This window comes from Labrus bergylta, chromosome 18 (genome assembly GCF_963930695.1).
Source record: "Labrus bergylta chromosome 18, fLabBer1.1, whole genome shotgun sequence".
Lineage (NCBI taxonomy): Eukaryota > Metazoa > Chordata > Actinopteri > Labriformes > Labridae > Labrus > Labrus bergylta.
Window position 1 is genome coordinate 7,807,024 of NC_089212.1, and position 21,806 is coordinate 7,828,829.

The window sequence follows — 21,806 nt, forward strand, 5'->3', positions numbered from 1 at the left end:
AATTTGTAGTGTGATGGAGGCACAGGTGCTGCCTTCTTGGGGCCCCAGGCCAGTAGCGGCTGACAAACTTTAAACCACAGTATTGCCTCAAAATGAGCAAAAATGGCAAAAGGAAACCTTTTTTGTCTGTCTACTATATTGAATAGTTTCTGCTGATAACATGTTCATTTACAACTCTGTTTTTGTACATTTACACCTACCTCCAGCAAAGAATGTTGTATTTAATCTTTCATATTTAAGACTAGAAGTAATGCTTAGTTAAATCCTGGATGTATATATTCTCCTTCTCAGTTTTTATATTTTTAGTGCTTATTTACTTTGTATTTAATATTATATTGTGTTTATTTGCTAATATTGTGTGTTTGGACAACCTGCTGCTGTAATGCCCCAATTTCCCAGTTTGGGATCAATAAAGTAATTCTATTCTAAGGGGGCCCCATCTGATAGCACTCACTCTCTATGCCCGGCTAAGCGTTGCATGCATTATTGCTGTGAAAACCAAAATTGTCAATTAAGGAAAATGAAGAGGAATTATCCTTCTGTGAGTGAAAAAGGAAAAGAGGAAAATAATAATAAGTGCTGGTTGGAGGGGCCCCCAATGAATCTTCTCAAATCCAGGTTTGAAACGGCCGACTCGTTTTTAAAATTGTTTTATTTTTGATTTCATCACACCCAAGGCAGAATCAAAGTTACTAAAACTGAAGACTTTTACAGTTACAGTGACAAAAAACAGCTTCAGAGACCCACAAGTTTAAAACTGCAAAAAAAAAAAAAAAAAGATAAAAAAAAAACAACCTTTTTTTCTAGTTTAGTAAAATGCCCAGGCATTCTCCAATATTACAAATACTGGTATACTTTACAGTAAACAAGAGAAATGTCATATATATTCATATATATTTATATATACTAAAACCCCGTCACCAAAAAGAACGAAAGGAAAAAGATTTACACGTCAGAGAAACTTTAGAAGCAAACCTGAAAAAAATACTTGCTTGTTTCAAACACACATACACACACATATTATTTTACCCTTGTACTTGTTTCAATACTGTAAACTTATTAAAGACAGAATGCACTACATCCTTTTTCTGAGTTTCCTGATTTGTGTCTCTTCGGGGACATTTTGTGTGGCTCTTCGTCCTCTGCGTTTTGGGACTGACTCGGCTCCTTCTGAGGGAGGATTCTCATAAAGTTTATCTATAAATAGGTTTGTGCCTTTATATGTACATATGCATACATATATATACACACACACACACAGACACATTGAGATTGTGCTGGCTGCTCCTAAACCTAAACTCAGCATTAATTGAAACCATTCTGTTGAAATGTCAGAATACGATAGTTTTACATTTTTATTTTTATTTTTTAAATCTGATGCGTCATAAAAAGTGTTGCATTTGTCTGAGACAATAAATAGGAAGATCATTATTCAAGGCACACTCATGTCTAATTGAACGGCAGTACAAAACTGTCCCAAATAAATATTCATATCATAATTATTATTTTTAATTTGTATTTTTATAGTGCCAGCATTGGGAGAGCCTCGCCTAACAACCCTGAGCACTTCAGCGTCAGGAGATCCCAAGATCTACACCCTCTGTGTGTGTGTGTGTGTGTGTGTGTGTGTGTGTGTGTGTGTGTGTGTGTGTGTGTGTGTGTGTGTGTGTGTGTGTGTGTGTGTGTGTGTGTGTGTAAGGGGGGGGTGTTGTATGGATAAATCATAAAGTGCAGGTCTGATGTTTGGAGACATCAGATGTAACATTAAAAGCACCGGGATGAGGGAGGATGGAGTTTTGAGATATTTCAGATATTTCAGATAAAAGTCGGAGTGATGCCTCTTGTCTTATAATCAATCTCTGCACACTGTGAGCTGAAGCATCTCAGTGTGTGCAGCAGTTTCTCTTCTTCCCTCTTGTTTTTGTAGTTCTTAAACATTTTGCTGAGCTCTTCTTCTTGTTGCATCTTTACAATCTTTGTCGAATTTAAAATAGAAACGTCTGCACCAGAGTCAGTTCATAACACTGGATACTATCTGTCACAAGAACACTCAGGTCGAATATTTAATATCAACAAATGTCATGTGTGACCTGGGATGACTCATGACGTTGTTTAAATAGCCTGCGTCATCATGAGAGACATCCCGGCAGAATCTTCTCGTCGTGACAGAGAGCTGTGACAGTCATCCAGAATTCATAGAACTGTAGTTACATATGTAACTCTTACAAACTAATCTCAAACTAAATCATTTCCTCGTAGGGTAATCACAGCTGATGGATGTGGTTACTTGGTCAGCCATTTTTTGATTTTATAGACAATCTTTGTCTGCACAGTAGACCTTTTTAAAGTGGAGCTGAACTGCGTCTTTAAAAACAAGAACGCAGTCACTGATCTGAAGTTTGTTTCAGTTTGTTTCAACCTGCAGAGTTCTATTTTTTCTGCACAGGTGACTTCCCTCATCCGATGATTTAACATTAGAATCAATAACGAAACCTTAATGTATTTCTCCACCTTTACCTGATTGTATTACCGAGCGCAGAGATGCATCAGGAAAAGGTCACGTTTAATACATTCTAATGATAAAAATCTGAAGACGTGGTTTCATATTTAACCTTTTCTGATTCATGTTTATAAAAGAGTGCATGTCCTTTGATAAACTCTGACACATGAGGAGATGTAAACGCTGGAGGAGAAAGAGGAAATAAAGAAGCTCGACCTGAGATGTCTGTTCTGGCTTCATGCTAATGTGACTTTAAATCCATAAAATGAACAAAATGAGGGGTGTTTGACTTCAGTTCCTTGAGGGGGGGGGGGGGTCAGAGCCCTGCAGGTGTATTTCTCCGGAGCAGGTAAAAAGCCACACCTGGGGTATCTTCAGACCAAACAGAATGTTATCAAAGCAGAGCGGTCTGTTTAGCTTCCTGTGTTTTTTATTACAGAAGGGTTGCTGCTGCAGATCAGAGACAAAACGTCTCACAAGTCCAAGGTTTACAGGTGTGGCCCTTGACTAACTCTGAAGAGCTCCTGCAGGGCTGGGACTGACCCCCCTGGTCCTGATTGTATGGCCTCATGCAGAGTGTTTAAGTGTGTGTGTGTGTGTGTGTTTGGATGTGTAGAGGGTGTGTGTGGTAGCGTTGTTGGGATGCGGTACTTTGTACCAGCAGCAGCTGCCTTATGTGGAACATGTTTGTTTGTTTTTCAGGCTGGTTGTGACGTTCTCAGGAGGAGGCGGGGCTAATGCACCTTGGGATCCTCTTTGTTTCGCATTTACTGTCACATCTGACACTCAGTGCTACATATCCAATTATATTGACATGTTTTAAAAATTTGTTCATGCTACAGTGCCAAAGGATTGTTGTCCGCGTTTCGTCATCACACACAAAAAACAAATCTAATTCTATCATTCTCAGTTAACGCCACCGTCAGACTGAAGATTGAACTCAGCTTCTCTTCAACAAGTCACACGTTTAGCTTACTGTACATTTCCTACAAGCAGCGGCCAAAAAAAAAAAAAGATTCAAGACTTCAAATGGACGTTTGTCTTCTACAAAACTCTCAGGATATCGTGTGGGTTTTTTAAAAAATAGAGTAATGCAAAATCAAAATGAAAGAACTTTCTTTTTTAAAAATGCCTTAAAATAAAAATGTACCTGCACATGCCAAAATACAAAATCCAATAAATACAGAAATTATTGCACAGTTAAAGGCTCCACACATGTTCAACTCAACTGACTGATTGTTTAAAAAGAGCTCCAAATGAGGCAGTAAGACAGCTTCACTCGGCGTTCGGATGGTGTTTCCACTTTTTTTTGTTCTCAGTTGGCAGTTTTTTTTAAAAACACAAATGAAAAAAGAAATGAACGTTTCAGAAAAAAGAGTATCCAGCTACCCCGTGTTGTTCATTTTTTAGTCAGTGTGTGGAGTCTGAGGTTCTCTCTGCTTGTTCGATTTTGACCTCGTTGGTCATCAAATGTTCTCCGTGCCACTTTTTCATGTGTTTCTCCAGAGTGCTGTACACGCTGAAGGGCATTTGACAAATGTCACAGCGGTACACCTCTTTCCCCATCTGCCCATGTGTCTTCATGTGGCGCGTGAGCTTTGAGCTCTGGGCGCAGGCGTAGTTGCACAGCTCGCACTTGTAGGGGCGCTCTCCGGTGTGGCTGCGCCGGTGCACTGTCAGGTTGCTACAGTTCTTGAACACCTTGCCACAATACTCACACGTGTCACACCTCCTGCTGTCCTTGGAGCCGGGTCGGCCGGAACCTCCGCTCAGGTGAGGCGTGCTGCCCCCGCTGGCGGTGCCACTTCTGCCCGAGAGGCCGCCATCCAGGAGGTCACCCGGAGGTGTGGAGAACCGTAGGCTGCCGTTCTCGGACGAGTGCTCGGAAGAAGTGGCAAAGGGCGATTGTCTGGAGTCAGTGAAGCCAAGGAAAGGGTCTTTGATGAAGTGGCGCGAGGCGGCGTAGCCCACCAACCACTGGGAGTAGACGTTCTCAGAGGGGATGTGGGGGGCCTGTGGGATGTCCAAGTCCTTCTCAATCTTGATCCTCTTATTGGAGGAGTTGGACAGGCTGGGGCTGGTGATGGGGGTGGGCTTACGGGGGAATAGGCCTGAGAAAGAGTCACCGGACCCACAGTTCCGGCCGTTAATGGTTGTCCTCTCTTCCCGCTGGTGGTCCATCTCCCCAGCCACCAAGTCCTCGTCCCCAGTGTCCCGCGGGATGTCGGAGCACCTCTTGGAGAAGGGCATCCTTTTACGATTGTCAACGATCAGGTTATTGTACTGCTGTATGGAGTTGAGTCCTCCATTGTCCACCATCTTGTCTAAGGAGAAAGAGGATTTGTCGTCTGAGGGCGGTTTGGAGCCGTTCTCCCGGTTCCTGTAGAACTCAGACTCCATGCTGAAGTTTGATTCTGGTCTACTCTCGTTCTCCAACTCTTCTTCCTCCTCCTCCTCCTCTTCCTCCTCATTGCCTTCCCCCTGGAAGTCCCCATCACGGTTCTTCATGCCCTCCCCTGTGACATCGCTGGTGCCCGGCTCTGGAGAGCTGGTGGTGGATAGTCCATCGTCTGAGCGTCCCGTCAAAGATCCAGCTTTGTGCATGTGGGTCTTCATGTGTCTCTTCAGCTTGCTGGCCTGAGAGCAGGCGTGGTCACACAGCTGGCACTTGTATGGTTTTTCTCCTGTATGGCTGCGACGGTGGACCACCAGGTTGCTTTGAAACTTGAAGGTCTTTCCACAGAACTCACAGGACTTGACCTTGTTCTGGTTCTGGGGAGGGGTGGTGCTGTTTGGGGGCATTGGCGGTAGGGGGGGCGTGCTCAGAAAAGGTGATTTTGGCCCCGGTTGGAAGGGGTTGGGGTTTAGTAGTCGATGCATAGGGTTGGCCCTGCTGGGTGACAGGGGGGGCGTGGTGCTGTTGTTGTTCCCTGCCAGCTCTCGGAGCCTCCGAGAGAAGTCCATAGACTGGGACTCCATGGCCATGGGCGTCAGACGCATCACCCGCTCAAAGGCACTGGGGTGCTGGGAGATCAAGCCCATTTCCTCTGCACTCAGGCGTTCCAGTCTGTGGGGATCCAGGTGGTGGCGGGGAGGCGGACTAATGAACGGAGGCGTGTTGGGGAGGCGGTTCTCCACAAAGCCTGGGGGTGGCTCCCGGAGCAGAGGGCCCGTCATCCTCAGGAGGTGGAAGGGGTTGTTGTCTCCCAGGAAGTTGGTGAGGGGGGACTGCGGGATGGAGTCGTTGCCCATGGGGGGAGGCATGGAGATGCGGGGTGTGAGGGCGGCGCTGGAGGGGTTGGACTCCAGGTAGATCCTGATGCCGTGGGTGTTCTGAACGTGCTGCAGCAGGAACCAGGCACTCGGGAACGGCTGCTTGCAGGTGGTGCAGGTGTAGCTGGAAGGCTCATTCCTGCCGCCTGAAACGCAGAGACACAGTCGGAACGTCAGCCAAGAAGATTTACACGACCTTGCAAAACATTCAAAACATGACACAGAACGTTCATAAAATCAACGGGTGCTGAATGTCAGTGTGCTGCTTGATGTTGGCCAGATAACTTCCTGGAACATTTTGTTGATTTCACTAAGTATGCGGTCGGACTGGACACAAAAACAGCATCTTTGCAGAGTTTAAATGTAAACTGTGTAAAACACGTGTGAGTGTGTGTGTGTGTGTGTGTGTGTGTGTGTGTGTGTGTGTGTGTGTGTGTGTGTGTGTGTGTGTGTGTGTGAAGGTGAAGTGCTGCGCTCATCATGTTGTCACACAAGTGCTTCGTACTTCTCACATTCCCGTCGAGAGGCTCCTACAGTCACACCTGATTCAGGTTTAAGAGGTGCTTCATCTCTGACATGGGGCTGCTTTGTCACACTGTGACACTGTGTCTGAGTGTGTGTGCATAAAAAGTGGATGTTTTTATAGAACGAGTGTGCATACGTGCAGGAACTGGTCCAGAGAGTGTGTAGTGTTTGCAGAGTCGGAGATGTCAGACTCATACGGGTGAAGATGGAAGGTATTTATGAACACTCATCACGCAGCAGCGGAGAGAGAGAGAGAGAGAGAGAGAGAAAGCGAGAGAACGATGTATGGGTGTATTCTGAAAAACGGCTGAGAAAACACACACACATGTACAAAGTGGTTATAAGTCATATCTGTGTTAGGAGGAGGTGGTGTTAAATAACAGATATGGGTCACTTTTTAATCACTATTATTACACAGTCAATGAACTGTTCAAATATTCAGACTGAATTTAGCTCCTCCTGGGATCAGCTGGAGAGTTTCTTATTCTCGTAATTTAAATAAATGTAGAAGAATCAGAGAGAACAACTGAAACACTAACGCACATTAGTACACATATTTTTACTGTTGTCGTCTAATTAATGCATTAAATGCTTTGATGTAAAACACACACAGATACACAGGTTTCTGCACACACACGCACACACACACTAATATAATAATTGCACTCTTGTGGTTATTAAATTAAAGCTTGTTGTCTGACCTCATGCTCTGATTTCAGAGACTACAGGAAACATATGCTACGGTAATTATGACACTTATTCTGTGTGTGTGTGTGTGTGTGTGTGTGTGTGTGTGTGTGTGTGTGTGTGTGTGGATGTGTTCGTGTTTCTGGGAGCTACTCACACACACACACACACACACACACACACGCACACCTTTAAAGCTCTATTTTTTTAAGATTATTTCATTAAATATAGAACTTCTCTTTGCTTTTGTTGTTGCATATTATCGTCCAATTTTTTGCATATTTAAACATTATTATTCAAAATAAAGACATGCAGAAGGCTAAAAAACAATATGGAAAATGTATAAACGATTACATCAACAAATAGTAAATCTATGAAACACACATGCAGATTATTTTAGATTTTAAATGTTTTGAATTCCCCTCTATCGATGTTGGTGTGAAAACAAATTAAAGCATGATAATTCATCAATTGTTAATAAAATTATCATAACAATAATAATAGGTATATGGTTTGGACGAATAAAAAGCATGTATAAATATTAAATATTAATTATTCATTTATTCTCTGAGACACCGAATGTCTTCGTGTGTGTGTGTGTGTGTGTGTGTGTGTGTGTGAAGGAGGAACAGCTGTTCACCTCCACACTCATGTAAAGCCTTTTCACTTAATTATGGTGGACACACACAATCAGACGCACATCCCCCCACACACACACACACACACAAATGAACACTCCACATGCCTCAGCTTTTGTTATTTCGTTTCTCTCACAGACAAACACAAAAAAAAAGCTGTTTTACTGCTAAATCTCAGACCCTCTACATAAATCTGCCCCCTCCTCACCCCTCATCCTCACCCATCTCTCTCTCTCTCTCTTTGCTTGTCCGACTTGGTCAAAAACAAAGAGGGAGAGAGAGAGAGTCCCCATCGTCTGTCTTTCAGCTGAACTTGACAGAAGTTATGGGGAAGATGTTTATTATTTATGCTCCACAATTAACAACCATGTTTGTGTGTGTGTGTGTGTGTGTGTGTGTGTGTGTGTGTGTGTGTGTGTGTGTGTGTGTGTGTGCACGCGTGTGTGTGTAAGGATCAGGTCAAGCTTCATTTTGAGGAGGGGGTGTTTTATATTTGTGTGTTTGTGTGTGTGTTTCCGCAGTAAAACAAGTCTTTCTGTCTGCAGTGTAAGAAGTGAGCTTTATAAAAGGGGGGTGGGGGTAGCCTGAGTTTATTTGTGTTTGTGTGTGTGCGTGTTTGTACGTGTGAGTGCGTGTGTGTATGTGTGTGCGGTGTCCCGGGGGAGGGCGGTCCAGCGCAGATGGCAAATAAAGCATGCAGCCCGAGGCGAGAGCACATTATGCTAATTCTAATGTCAGCTGTACTTTAATATACGACTCTATTTAATCAGCCCATTATTTCCTATTTCCATATGAAGAGAGAGAGAGAGTGTGTTAGAGAGAGAGAGAGAGAGAGAGAGTGTGTGCGTGTGTGTGAGCGAGAGAGAGGGAGAAACGAACCCTCTCCTCCTCATCTGCGGACGTTCCTCTCACACACACACACACACACACTGTTTGAATTATGACCTACTGTATGTGTTTACTCTAAATGTGTGCGTGTGCGTGCAGTTGATATCTTTAAAGATAATATCTCTTCACCTCCTGTTCCTCACATCATACACTCCGTGTTTCTCTTACAGAAACAGAATATTTCTTTCATGCTGACTGCAATAAAAATTATAAATGTTAAAGTCAGTGTAAACCGACCTGACTGACCTGCTCACATTCACACCTGTAGACAGTTTGCTTGAATGTTTTCACACATGCAAAAATCTCCTAAATCCCTCCTGAAGTTTTCAGGGTGAGCTGCGAGATGTGTGAACGCAAACAGCCGAATCTCTCAGGACATAATCAGGAGAATCGAGCGAGTCAGAGACGAGGCGGTGACGTTTGTTCCTTGAGATCGATGAACGACCACAGACTGTCCGCACCCACAGGTGTCTTTATTCAGCAGACTCATCGCAGCGGATGAAACGGAAATCATTCACACGTACGATCGCTCTGAATCATTGAAATGTTTCTGTGTGTCAGGCCGTGAAGCTTTCGTTGAAGTCATTACACAGAAACTCAACTTTTGAATGCAAATAAACAGTTTTTTTGCAGACGAAGGTTGAGACAAAAAGGCAGAAAGGAAATAAAACAGAAGAAGAGATGCTAACCTATCAGCCATCCAACTCCGGCATGTTTGCGAGCGCAGCGAACATCATAGTAATAAATCTGGATTTTAATATTAAATTAAATCGTAGTATAAATGTTTGTTAAAGACCATGTAAGTGTTTCCTCTGATGCTACAGTTGAAGGTTTGTTACTGATGATTACACTGGACGTCCAGCCTCCACCAGCGGACTCTGTCGTCCCCTCAACCTCTGCCGTCCTCATTTGACCGCACATAAGTCAAGCTTTTCTACTACAAATAAATTAAAGCCAAATGTAAACTATAACACATGAAATACAAGCCTGAGGTCATTTTTCAGAAAAAAACATATAAACAAAACTGTCAAAATATTGTAAAAGACTCCAGAGATTTTGTCGGGAAATCTTGCTCGCTGCGTTTGCTCAGAGAGGTCTGCAGTTTGACCTCTTACACGCCCGCTTCATGAGGTAGCTGGAGGTGGGAACTCTTCCTGGGACGTTAATTTGTCCTCGATTTAAATTTTAATCATTTATTAAGGACAGCCGACGAAGCTGACTCACATCAGTGTGCTCTTCAAACTATGAAAAATGATCTTTAAAAAAATCAACCTCAGTGTGTTCATTCATTCTGCTCTGTCTCGGTGCAAGGCGCTCTGGCCCTCTGCCTGTGTTTTGTTTGGCTCACACACTCACTCACACACACACACACACTCACTCACACACACACACACACACACACACACACACACTCACACACACACACACACACACACACACACACAGAATGACACACACTCTGGCAGCAGCCTGTTTGGACGAGTGTGTGAGGAGGATGTGCTGTCTGCTGAGGATAATAAAGATGAGTTCAGGTTTTTACAATTCTTATAAAGGGGAGATAATCTGACTCTCTCTCTCTCTCTCTCTCTCTCTCTCTCTCTCTCTCTCTCTCTCTAACCGACTAACACTAACCGAGACAAAGACATAACCGAGACCAGAGTGCTCCAAGACCCAGACAAGACCAAAACATTTAGGAAAGGAAACCAAATCGAGACCAAGACCAAGGCAGGGCGAGACCAAGACAAGACCACAACCATGAATATCACTGAAAAATCATCTCTGTCTGTTGCTCACACCACGCTCCTCCTGCCTCACACACACGTCTCCTCTCTCCTGCTCGTACTTTGACAGACACATTAGGCTATACTGTGAGGGATCATCTCATGGATTTTAAATGTCTGACAGACCACCACTAAGACTTTAGTCCCACCTCATCTCATTCACAAAAACAAAACGTACGCGTGGTCAGAGCTTTTATCATCAAAGATCTATTTTAAACCCAACGTCGACGTCTCAAACTCATCAACAGTCCACTGCAAACATTTACTGTCATAGTCTTTGTTCAAACACACACACACACACACACACACACCAGGTGTTTGTTTGTGTGTGTGTGTGTGTGTGTGTGTGTGTGTGTGTGTGTGTGTGTGTGTGTTTGTGTGTGTGTCTTTGTGAGTGTGTGTCCAGAATTGGAGGGACCACTACAAGGAAGCAAGTGTGTGTTTGGTGAGGACAAGGGCTCTTTACTGCCCCCTACCTCAAAAACACACACACACACACACACACACACACACACACACACACACACACACACACACACACACACACACACACACACACACACACACACACACACATGTAGACAGTCACATCTACACACAGTAGCACACACACATGCACACTCTGCAGGTGCAGCGGTGCAAAGCAGTGTGTGGGATTAGCTGGTATGCTCTGGCACTCTCTCCTGGTAATCCCTCTAATTTGTTAACAGGGACACACACACACACACACACACACACACACACACACACACACACACACACACACACACAACAACTACATGTATTCTCCTCGTCTGTACCTCTCACAGCGTCTCTCTTTGTTTTCTTAGTCATGAATAGATTTAAATGAAACTCTATTTTGTCTTTATTTTTACTATCAACTTGACTCAACAGTTGCATTGGTTGATTCTGTTTGATCTAATTAACCCGTTATGTAGATGTTGAGCTTCTCCTGACTCAAAATTGAATTTTATGTTCATTTTTATTTTCTGTTTTCATTAAAGTCAAAAAAAGTACAGAAGAAGAAAGAACAAACTTGTGAGTCAGCGCATTAACAGTCAGCGGGCTCCCAGCGCTCTGCCGGTGTCACAGTTTAATATGTGACTCTGTAGTAAATGTTAAATCGGCATGTTTTCTGAAGTTTCATAGGCAAAAATAAATCAGTATTTTGCACATTTTTTACTTTTTCATCAATATTAATTCAATTACCGGTAAACTTCTTCTTGAGGGATGTTGCGTTATCTTTGATTGTTGTTGTTTTTTTTGCACAGCATATCTGTTTAGTTGATTTGAACTGGTGACTTTTGGTCCAAAATGCCTCTGAGGTTGAAAAAAAAGTCTTCAAGAACGTTTCAAGAGGCATTTGTGAGCGGTTACCATGGTTACTCTTGAAGCCGTTACACATGTTAGCATTGTCGAGAACACGGCCTGCTTGTTTTGTTCTCCATCAGAGCGTGATTGTTGTGTTCACATATGTCCAAAAGACCCGGGCGAAGTTGGGGAAACGAACGCCCCCCGTTTTGTTTCAGAACACCTTCTCCAAATGATCCAGGTGTGAAGGCGACCTCAGATACACAAACGTGATTCTTTCATGTGATTACCGTAACTACAGGAAAAGTAAAAAAGTAAAAAAGTTTTCAGCTCATCCTGATCACACAAATCAAACCGTGTGTCCGGTGACAGATTGTGTTTGGGCTGATATCAGATTGTTAAACTTTAAAATGATTCTACAATAAATCACACAATAATGATAACGGTTTCAGTACCACGGCAACAAAAATAGACGTCATAGGCAGCCAGTATGAGATCATTTCTTGGTTTTAGTTTTCAAAAATTGCAGACAAACTCCTGCACACTGTAGAAATTGTGCAAATATTTATGTTGCCAACATGTTTGTGCAATTGAAACAGTGTGCAGGAGCTGATGGTTCAACCGAGCCTGAGTTTGAGGGTTTGAATCCAGAAGCTTCTGTTACAGCTAAAGCCGGTCTGACAGTCCGAGCAGAGCTGCAGAGAAAAGTGAGAGATTTTCATTTCCGTGCTCAGTAAAAAATAATCTAATGAAAGCAGCCGCTGTGTGGTCCTCCAGTCAGAGCTAATAAAACAGATTTAAAAGATTCTTAAAAAGAGTTCAAACTCTGATTTAAACCGCTTCATTTAAAACTACAGACGACTTGAAGAACACCAGAGTCTGCTTTCTGCCTCTCATTAAAACGACACACACACACACACACACACACACACACAGGAACACACACAACACTGATGCTGTGACTAAATATACAACATGGAAATACACACCGATACACACTCTGCTGCACACACACACACACACACACACACATACACACACACACACACACACACACACACACACACACACAGCTGATTTACATGTTACTGCGCTGTGATCCCAATAAACAGTACCTGCATGTGCAAGGTGATTGTGTGTATGTGTGTGCATAATTAAGCATGGAAAAAAATGTCAGGTAACTTTTTCAAATCTCAACATGTGGCCAAGAGGGGAACACACACACACACACACACACACACACACACACACACACACACACATAGTTGTTAATTGTCGAGCATAAATAATAAACATCTTCCCCATAACTTCTCTACAGGCTGAATATTTTAAACAACTTTATACAACCTGTTTTAAGGCTTACAGGGATGTAGAATTAGGGGGCGTGGTCTCTTTGACTGACATGTGGGAGAAGCTAGGTTTCACCTTTAGCTACTTCAGTCGCTGACCTTTAACCTCTGGGCCTTATTTGTGCTGTTGGTAAACGATTTATCCTTTGAGTATTTGCCAGATTAACTTGACACTGTCTACAAAGATGCTATCCATTCCCTGAGCTTGTTTACATCCAGGTAGTAGAGCAGGAAGCACAGAGCCGTTAAACAGAGCTATAGCTACAGCTTGAGCTGGTGGCTGTGTTGCAGTTTCAGCACAATATTTGACTGGCATCGAGTGTCAACATATACAAATGTTAGTCATTTCTTGAACCGACTGGTCATCCTGGTGGAGGGTGATAACCTCTCCAGCTCCACCCTCTCCTCCAAATACTTCCTGCTTCAAGATGGCCGCTTACCGAACACTGAACTTTAACCTTTAGAGAGTCAGTAGACAGTGAAACAGGTGACATCACCACGGCTGTGTGACACCTTAACACAGTCTCTGTTTTTAACAAACCATTGTGATTATGTGTCATGTATCTATAAACACTACAGCTCCAATAACCAGCAGACAAGCAGCAGTTCAATCCACAACATGACAAACAGGGAGTGTGAAGTGTTTATCTCCTCCGCAGACTGAAATCATGTGTGTGTAATTTGGCATAATAATCACACACATTAATAACACACACTGGGCTCTCTCTGTCTGTGTGTGTTATTAATTGTACAGATGTGACTCTGTAATAGCGGAGGTTTAATTGAGCTGTTTAACCTGTAATTCAGAGATATTTATGAGGAGACTGAGCCATTAACTGCCCCACATCAAACGCACATTACACACACATTATTCTGATGCACACGTGATACACACTGAGAGGGAGATACACAACGCTAACTGCCTGTTGACCTGAGCTCCTCTTCAGCTACCCACCACACCCCCAACCCGCTCTCTCGCTCTCTCTCTCGCTCTCTCTCTCTCTCTATCTCTCTCTCTCTCTCTCTGAAAGCTGCTGCCATAGACCTTTCAAAGCACGCACCTTGTTTGGTACTTTACCCTTCTTTTCCATCCACACACACACTGACTCTACTGACGTCAACATGTCACCTCTTTTTCAATTTAATTTATGTTTTGTAAATAAACCTGTTTGATTAGAAGTCATCTTGGTGCCTTGCTTGACAGGCGGTCATGACATGCTTTAAACAATTGTACACCACCATCACACACACACACACCCACACACACACAGATGTGCGTGTGTGCAGTACGTTCAGAAGCACAGATTGGCTCTCAAACTCTCCTCCTGTACTTTTAACCTTTAACACGAATTTAAATGTTCTCGTCTTTATAAAAGTGTAGAACAGAAAGCAGACCGGAGGAGGAGGACGAGGTGATGGAGGAGCGCAGTGGTCTGAGTGTTATGGTCACGCTCAGTTTGTTTATACAGAAATGGCAACAGTAAGTGTGTGTGTGTGTGTGTGTGTGTGTGTGTTTGTGTGTGTGTGAGTGTGAGGGTTGTAGAGGAGAGCAAATCCAGACCAGACGGAGGTTAGAGGAGGGCACAGGGGCGTCTGTGCTGGAGCACCTTATAAGGCTGAGAGGCAGCAGACAGGGACACTGTAGACGGGGTGTGTGTGTGTGTGTGTGTGTGTGTGTGTGTGTGTGTGTGTGGGGGGGGGGGGGGGGGGGGGGGGGGGGGTGAAGTTACTGAAGTCATGTATAAAAATTGGATCAAACACCTCCTACCATCACAGAGCTGTATACCATCTGAGGAGGAACTAACAGAAGAAGTAAACTCCACTCATGTAGGAACAGGTGATTCTTTTTCACCGTTCAGGTAAACTGTGCACAACTGTTTATCACATCACACCTCTGCTCTTCAGCTTGTCACTGTAAGACCTTCTTCCTGTTGACCTATTACGTCACATAACACAGCTGACAAGATAAACTGTGTTTCCCCCCCCCCCGACCAATCACAGCTCAGCACAGGAACGACATGTTTTTAAATCCTGCATGTTTGTTCTAAAAGTACCACAGCGTACCTGAGCATCCTAAAAACATGATATACAACAGAGGAGCTCTGTGCTGGTGAAGCAGCCTGACAGACAGGACTGAGGGGAAACACCACACATGCACACGCGCACACACACACACACACACGCACACACACATATACACACACACACACATACACGCACACACACACACACACACACACACACACACACACATACACGCACACACGCACACACGCACACACGCACACACACACCAACCTGCAGCCCCCCCCCCCAATTTTTGTCTGCACACCTTGAACCATGCGGGGGAGAAAATGTAAAAACACACCCTCTGCACACAGAGGATGTGTGTGAGTGAAGAATCTGTAAACTTTGATGTTTCTGTAAAGCAGCACATGAAGCTCACTACAGATTTTATTTTAAACCTCCGCCCCTCCCCGAGAGAGAGGATGTGTCTGTTTCTCATCAGAGAGTCTGAGCTGCAGCCCTACCCATCAGACACACACACACACACACACACACACACACACACACACAAACACACTCAGCAAGTCAACCCCAAGACGGGCAATTTCAGTCTCCCTAATATGTAAAGACTGTTCCCACATGTCTCCGCTATGTTAGCCTCAATTACAGAATCCTCAGATTTGTATACTTTGGAGATTCGTACACAGTCAGTGGCTGTGATGTTTCTAATCAATCAATAGATTTTTCTGTAGCTGCTGCTTTGTTTGGATTTTCCTCTCAGTGAATAATTCAGAGAGTCAGCGGACTGAGGCCGAGCTTTGATTCAAACCAAACAGATCTGACCCCCTTCTCTGAGCCCTCTTCTTCACTTTAAAGTCTGAGGAAGGAGGAGGAGGAGGACAGACTGGAAATGCGTGAGGATGAGAGATGGGAGATGGAGAGAGCTTCTCTGCCCTCACACCAAATAAACACATGAAGAAAAACAGAAACATCTACTGGATGTTGAAGAGGAGCAGAGTAAGAGTTAACTTAATAGTTTGGGGGGGGGGGGGGGGTCTTCAGGTTGTGCTTTAGGATGCTGCAGGTTCACAATGAGCAGGAGAAACTGCTGCTGTGAGCTCAGACTCTGATTTCAATGCTGTTGGAGAAAGAGGAGGATAAGACGTGACGTAAATAAACAACGCGGAAGTAGCGGCCGAAGCAACAGAGTCCACGACACGACGTTATAATGAGAATATTTGCCTTTATATCAATGCTATGTGTAATCCAATGGAATGACAACATCCACAAAAGAGAGGAGAACAACATACTGACGAACAGAAAACATGCAGACACCTTAGGCAGTCACTGTATATAAACGCCATTCTCGTTCCATTGGCTCGAGTTGAAATCTCTGGAGTATATTCGAAACTCCGGGTAAAGTCTGTGCGAAAAATGTGGATGTTTGCATTCACATATAGCCTAAAGTCCCTCCGGGTAGCCAAATCTCAAGAGTTTCTCAGGAGATTTCCGTATGTGTGAAAAGGGTTTGTGTGAGGTTTAAGATGGGGACCGGTGTAATAGCTCAACTTTAAGATGAACTACAGTTATAGTGTTATAGGCATTTTATTTGAATAATTGTAGTATACAAACACTGGAGGGGAATCGGCCTATTGCCTGAAATATGGATGGTGGCAAGATTCGGTCCACTTGAGGTGTAGACATGAAAGCGTTAACCGTCCCCAGACTGATTATCTCGATGGGTTCGTCCGGCTTCGAGGAAGTTGACTTATATTAAGTGTTTACATGTTTTTGAAAAGTTCAGTTTGAGTAGATTAAAGGAATAAATGAAATCATAAATCGACCCTTTCTCACATCATGTAACCGTTCTGTGTGTCGTCTGGACATGGTGATGTCACACCTGTTTCCATGACAAACAGGAAGCACTAAACAGCTGTTCCTTCATGCTCCGACAGTACAAGTGTCTCTCCTCATGTTCAAGTTAACGTGTGAGAGTAAAGCCTCCGAAACAAGAGGATCAACATGTATCTGTCAGGCTGTGCTGCCCTAACACACACACACACACACACACACACACACACACACACACTGCTTGAAACACTCCAGCTAGGTGTGTATCCTCAGCGTCCCACCTTTACATGGACACACAAAGCCTGAGTCGTTGTAATTGAGGTTTAAATCCTTTTTAACATCCCTCAGTCTGCACACACAGGACCCTAATCCAGCACCCCCCCCCCCACACACACACACACACACACACACACACACACACACACACACAGTCTAACCAAGTGAGAAATTAGCTTTTGTTGTTAAGTGGTGATTTGGCCGGCGCTGCAGCTCCTCGTGGAGGAGAGGGGCGACCATGAGAGTTAATCCCCCAGAGTGTGTGAGGACGGACGAGCTGTTCAGGAGAGGGACGGAGGAGTCGAGAGTGTTTTGTAGTGCAGATGTGTTTCTCTGTTTATGCCAAAGGACGACTCGCTGCATGTGTGTTTGTGTTACCTGTGACTGAGCTCATGTGTGACTTTTACAGATCATAATCCTGAATGTAGAGTCCTGGACGAACGTCTCCCCCTGACTGTGACTCTGAGAGAGAGAGAGAGAGAGAGCGCTGGTGTGTTTTATGACCGGGTGAGGGTCAGGTTTACGTCCAGCTGTGCTGAGATCAACACCAAGATTGTCAAAAGAAAGGGGGATAGTTTTTGTTATATTCTAACACACTCAAACCCGCAATAATCCACCTTCTGGATTCAACTTCTTATTTTCTCCTGAAACATGGAAAAACTACATTAATTAGAAATATGTCACTAAAGGCGTTTTTACACTTCTACATAGTTTAAGGAAGTCAGCCCCTAAAGTCCTCTTGAATTGGTTGTTCACACATGCACCTTAGAGATGGAGACTATCTCTGTCAGACTGAAGGGGGGGGGGGTCTCAGGAGGCAGGACTTTATGTTATGTCTGTCTAGCTGAGGAACACCTTTTCTCTCCTCTCTCGCTCATCTTTCTCTGCATTTACACAAACAAACACACAGTCTGGCAACAAATACACACACTCACAGCTGTGTGCCAAAACCACAGGCTCACGTCTAAAAACATCACCATGAGTAAAGTCTGAGCTGTGGAGGAGCTCGAATTGTGTGCGTGTGCGTGTGTGTGTGTGTGCGTCTTTGTCAGCAGGAGGTCTGTTAAACCTGATGGTCTCTGTGGGGAGTTCAAAAGAGCCGCTCCTTCAGGGAGAAGATTTAAATAAATGAGCATTTTTTAACATCAACCTTCACTCACGTAGACGCCGTTTTCATCAAAGAAAATATCTTCTTTTTTTTTTAAAGCGTTAAATTCAAGCTGCAGAGCAGACGTCAGGGCTCAGCTGCTGTTACACAGAGTAATGCTCAAAGTGTGGTCCGGGGACCCTGAGAAGGTCAAACACAGTGCGGGTCATGGGTCCAAAAACATTTGCCACTAAACCAAAATCAATTAGAACCAAACCTGTTTCATTTAATGCTTGATTTAATCCATCCAGACAAATGGATCCAACAGTGCAGAGGAGCTGTGAGGTTCTTCTAGAGGACCGATGTGGATCATATGGTCCGAGAAACACATGTGGACAAGATGGACACTTGTCATTAGACCCAAACACTGATGGCCTCATTCACAAAAGGATTGCGCAACTTTTGCGCCGGCTCATCCTGTGCAACTGAGTCCAAAAAAGAGCAAAGTGCACGGAGCAGGACAGCTGTTTGGACATGTTTGCATCTCATTTGCGCTATAAATATATACAGATTTATCCATCCTGATCACAGTATTGAGGAGCTGTGAGGGTCTCCCGGAGGTACAACGTCAATCATACGGTGTAAAAAAATTCAGCTACTAAAACCAGAACCAAACCTCATTCATAAAAGTCTGAATTTTATCCTTCCTGATCAAACAGCTCAGTGCGAGGAGCTGAGAGAAAAATAAGTGTTTGAAATGAAGAACTGAGAATAAACAATAGGTCCACACATGGCTGCCAGCCAGAGAGAGTGTGTGTGTTTGTGTGTGTGTGTGTGTGTTTTCCTGAAAATACACACACACAAACACACTTTTACTCTCCACAATTATATCAGATTTCTAAAGTATCAGGCAGGTAAAGAAAGAGAGATGCTGCCTGCAAACAAACCACCGCAATCTGCCTTCACCCTGTCTTCATCCTCACACACACACACACACACACACACACACACACAGCGGCCTCCTCCCTGACGCCAGGACATCCATTTTGGCGTGTGTCAGAGAATTAGCATGCATGAATGCAGAGGAGGCTGATCAGGAGTAATTAACACGGCTTCATATGCAAATGTTATTAATGCACAACTACAAAGTCATTATGCAGATGAGCTGACACACACTGCAGCTCCTCCATCCTGCAGGACCACAGTCTGCTCACACTGCACCAACGCCTACACAACACTACACACTGGCTAGCAGATTAGCACGGGTTAGCGCTGGTGGCTAGCTCACCGTTTGCGAGTGAGTGTGTGTGTGTAAACTGTGTGATTAGAGAAGTGGCTAATGGCTGAGCTGCAGAGTAATGAACCTGAGATCCAGGGATGGAGGGAGGAGAGAGAGTGGGGGGGGGGGGAGTGGTGGGGGTGAGGGTGGCGAGGTGATATGAATATTCATGCCGCTCGCTGGCTTTGATGATTAAAGTAAATTTTAATATTTAAATGAGAGCATGCAGAGTGATTAACAGCGGAGAGGAGACGAGGCAAAAATCACAAACACGAGTTTAGGATGCTGAGAAGCAGCGAGATGGTCGTGTGACTCTGTGTGAACTCTTCATGACACACACACACACACACACACACACACACACACATACACACTCAGCTCTTATGCTGTTATTTGTGGTTGTCTCTAATATTATTCACTATTTTTGCACAGTGTTATGACATAACTGCTCTAATTGTATTGATTAACTAAAGATCAATAACTGATATTAGTGACTGTGAACACATATTGTGCTGTTACCATAGCGATGAACACAGAAAATAATAGAACTACAAAGACCTAAAGCATCTTTGTGTCTGTTTTTTAAGCTTCCTGTTTTTACCCGTCCTGACGGTAACCTGGAGTCTAGGCTGAATTCTCGCACTGAGCATGTGCAGAACGCATCAGGCAGCTGGCACAGACTGCGGAGAAGGTGAGTCACTAGTGCTAAGCTAACTGCTAACAGCCTGAACATACTGTAGGCACACAGTGTGATTGTGTAGCTCAATGTGTGTTAAACACCGAGGTGAAACTAAACAGGAGCAGTGAGGGCGAGCGAGGTACAGTAGAGAGGGAGAGAGAGCGAAAGAGGGAGAGAGATCTACACACACACATACACACACGCACACTCAGCCTGTCAGATTAAAATGTGTCATCATGTCGGAGAATGTCAAAAATACACACCTCTTTATGCATGTGTGTGTGTGTGTGTGTGTGTGTGTGTGTGTGTGTGTGTGTGTGTGTGTGTGTGTGTGTGTGTGTGTGTGTGTGTGTGTGTACATCAAGTGAAGTGAGTAAAAGGGTGAATTAAACCCTGCTGACAGGCTGTAAGGCTGCACCGCAACGTGTCAGCTGATGTTAAACACTCTTCAGTGTGTGTGTGTGTGTGTGTGTGTGTGTGGGTGTGTGTGTGTGTGTGTGTGTGTGTGTGTGTGTTTACGTACCTGTCAGTGTGTGGTTTTCCTGTTTGGGGCAGATTCCTTTGATGGGCGTCCTCTCTCTCCTTTCCCCTCCCTCTCGTCCTCGTCCTCGTCTTCCACCTTCCTCCTCCTCCTCCTCAGGTGTCACCTGGATGCCGATCTCCACGGGCTGCACTACCTTCCTAAGCTCCGCCCTCTGAGCGTGGTGATGGATCATGTGGTGGGCGGGGCTCCCTCCTCCTCGCTCGTTCATCTTGTCGTAGCAGCCGTTGGGCAGCAGCGGCGACGTGCACTGCTTCTTCTTGTGCTCGATGAAGAGGAGGATGTCGCCCAGCGGCAGGCTCAGCTGACACTGGCCGCATGTCAGCAGGTCGTGGTCGGCGTGCAGGCCGGGGGGGAGGGCGTGGCCCAGACTGGGATCCAACGGGTGAGGTGGGAGCATGAGAGGGTGAGGGGGGAGGCAGTCCGAGAGCAGGCCTCCATCGTGATGCTCAACCTCGGCTGTCCAATCAGAAGAGAGAAAGAGACAAGTTTAACAAATCAGTCATCACAAAGGAAGAAGAAGCATTTGGTGTCCAGATAAACATCTAAGCTTAAGTTATTCAAGGCAAAATAAACGGCCTGAATTCCTTGTTATGAGTAAAGAAAATCTGCTAATGCAGCAAGCAAAGTTAACTTGTTGAGTTTTTTTTAATAAGACATTTAAGTGAGGTGAAATGAAACAAACCACTCGGCTTCCTGTGAAGCTCAATCCACCAGATCAAATCTACAATTCATCGAGCAGCTGCTTTTTGTCCAGAATGACGGACACCAGAGAGTTAATGCAACACAAGCAAAGATCCAGAGAGGAGGAAACGACGACAGTAAGTGCAAACAAACAGATTTAAGTCTGATCAGATACACAGGTGCTGATAGGCTTTGCACAGATTTTGTTTTTTAATATTACAATCTAAAAAAAAAATTATATCATCATCATCAACAGCATTGGTTTCACCACATTTGTGTTTAACTTCCTGGAGAACGCCGGATGCCAATCTAATTCAGGCATTTTGAAATTTCTTCTTAAGCGAGTGCCTTGAGTTTTTTTTTTTAACGGTCGTTTTTTCAAGCATTGGCAGCTTCTCGCAAGTCGATATCAACACCTTCCTCCAAATCATCATCGATAAGAGCGTAAAT

The 21,806-nt window shown here is 44.3% G+C and overlaps 1 protein-coding gene across 1 annotated transcript in view; it reads right to left on the reverse strand.

Annotated features, from left to right (window-relative positions):
- Positions 1–634: 634 nt before the first annotated feature.
- bcl11ba (BCL11 transcription factor B a) overlaps positions 635–21,806 on the reverse strand; it is a 29,704-nt gene continuing 8,532 nt past the window's right edge. Inside the window, exons 2-3 of the mRNA XM_020655213.3 lie at positions 20,655–21,131; positions 635–5,919 (exon numbers count right to left, since the gene is read on the reverse strand). Coding sequence (XP_020510869.1) covers positions 3,911–5,919; positions 20,655–21,131 — 2,486 coding nt within the window. The 3' untranslated portion in view covers positions 635–3,910. The remainder of the gene's footprint in view (positions 5,920–20,654; positions 21,132–21,806) is intronic.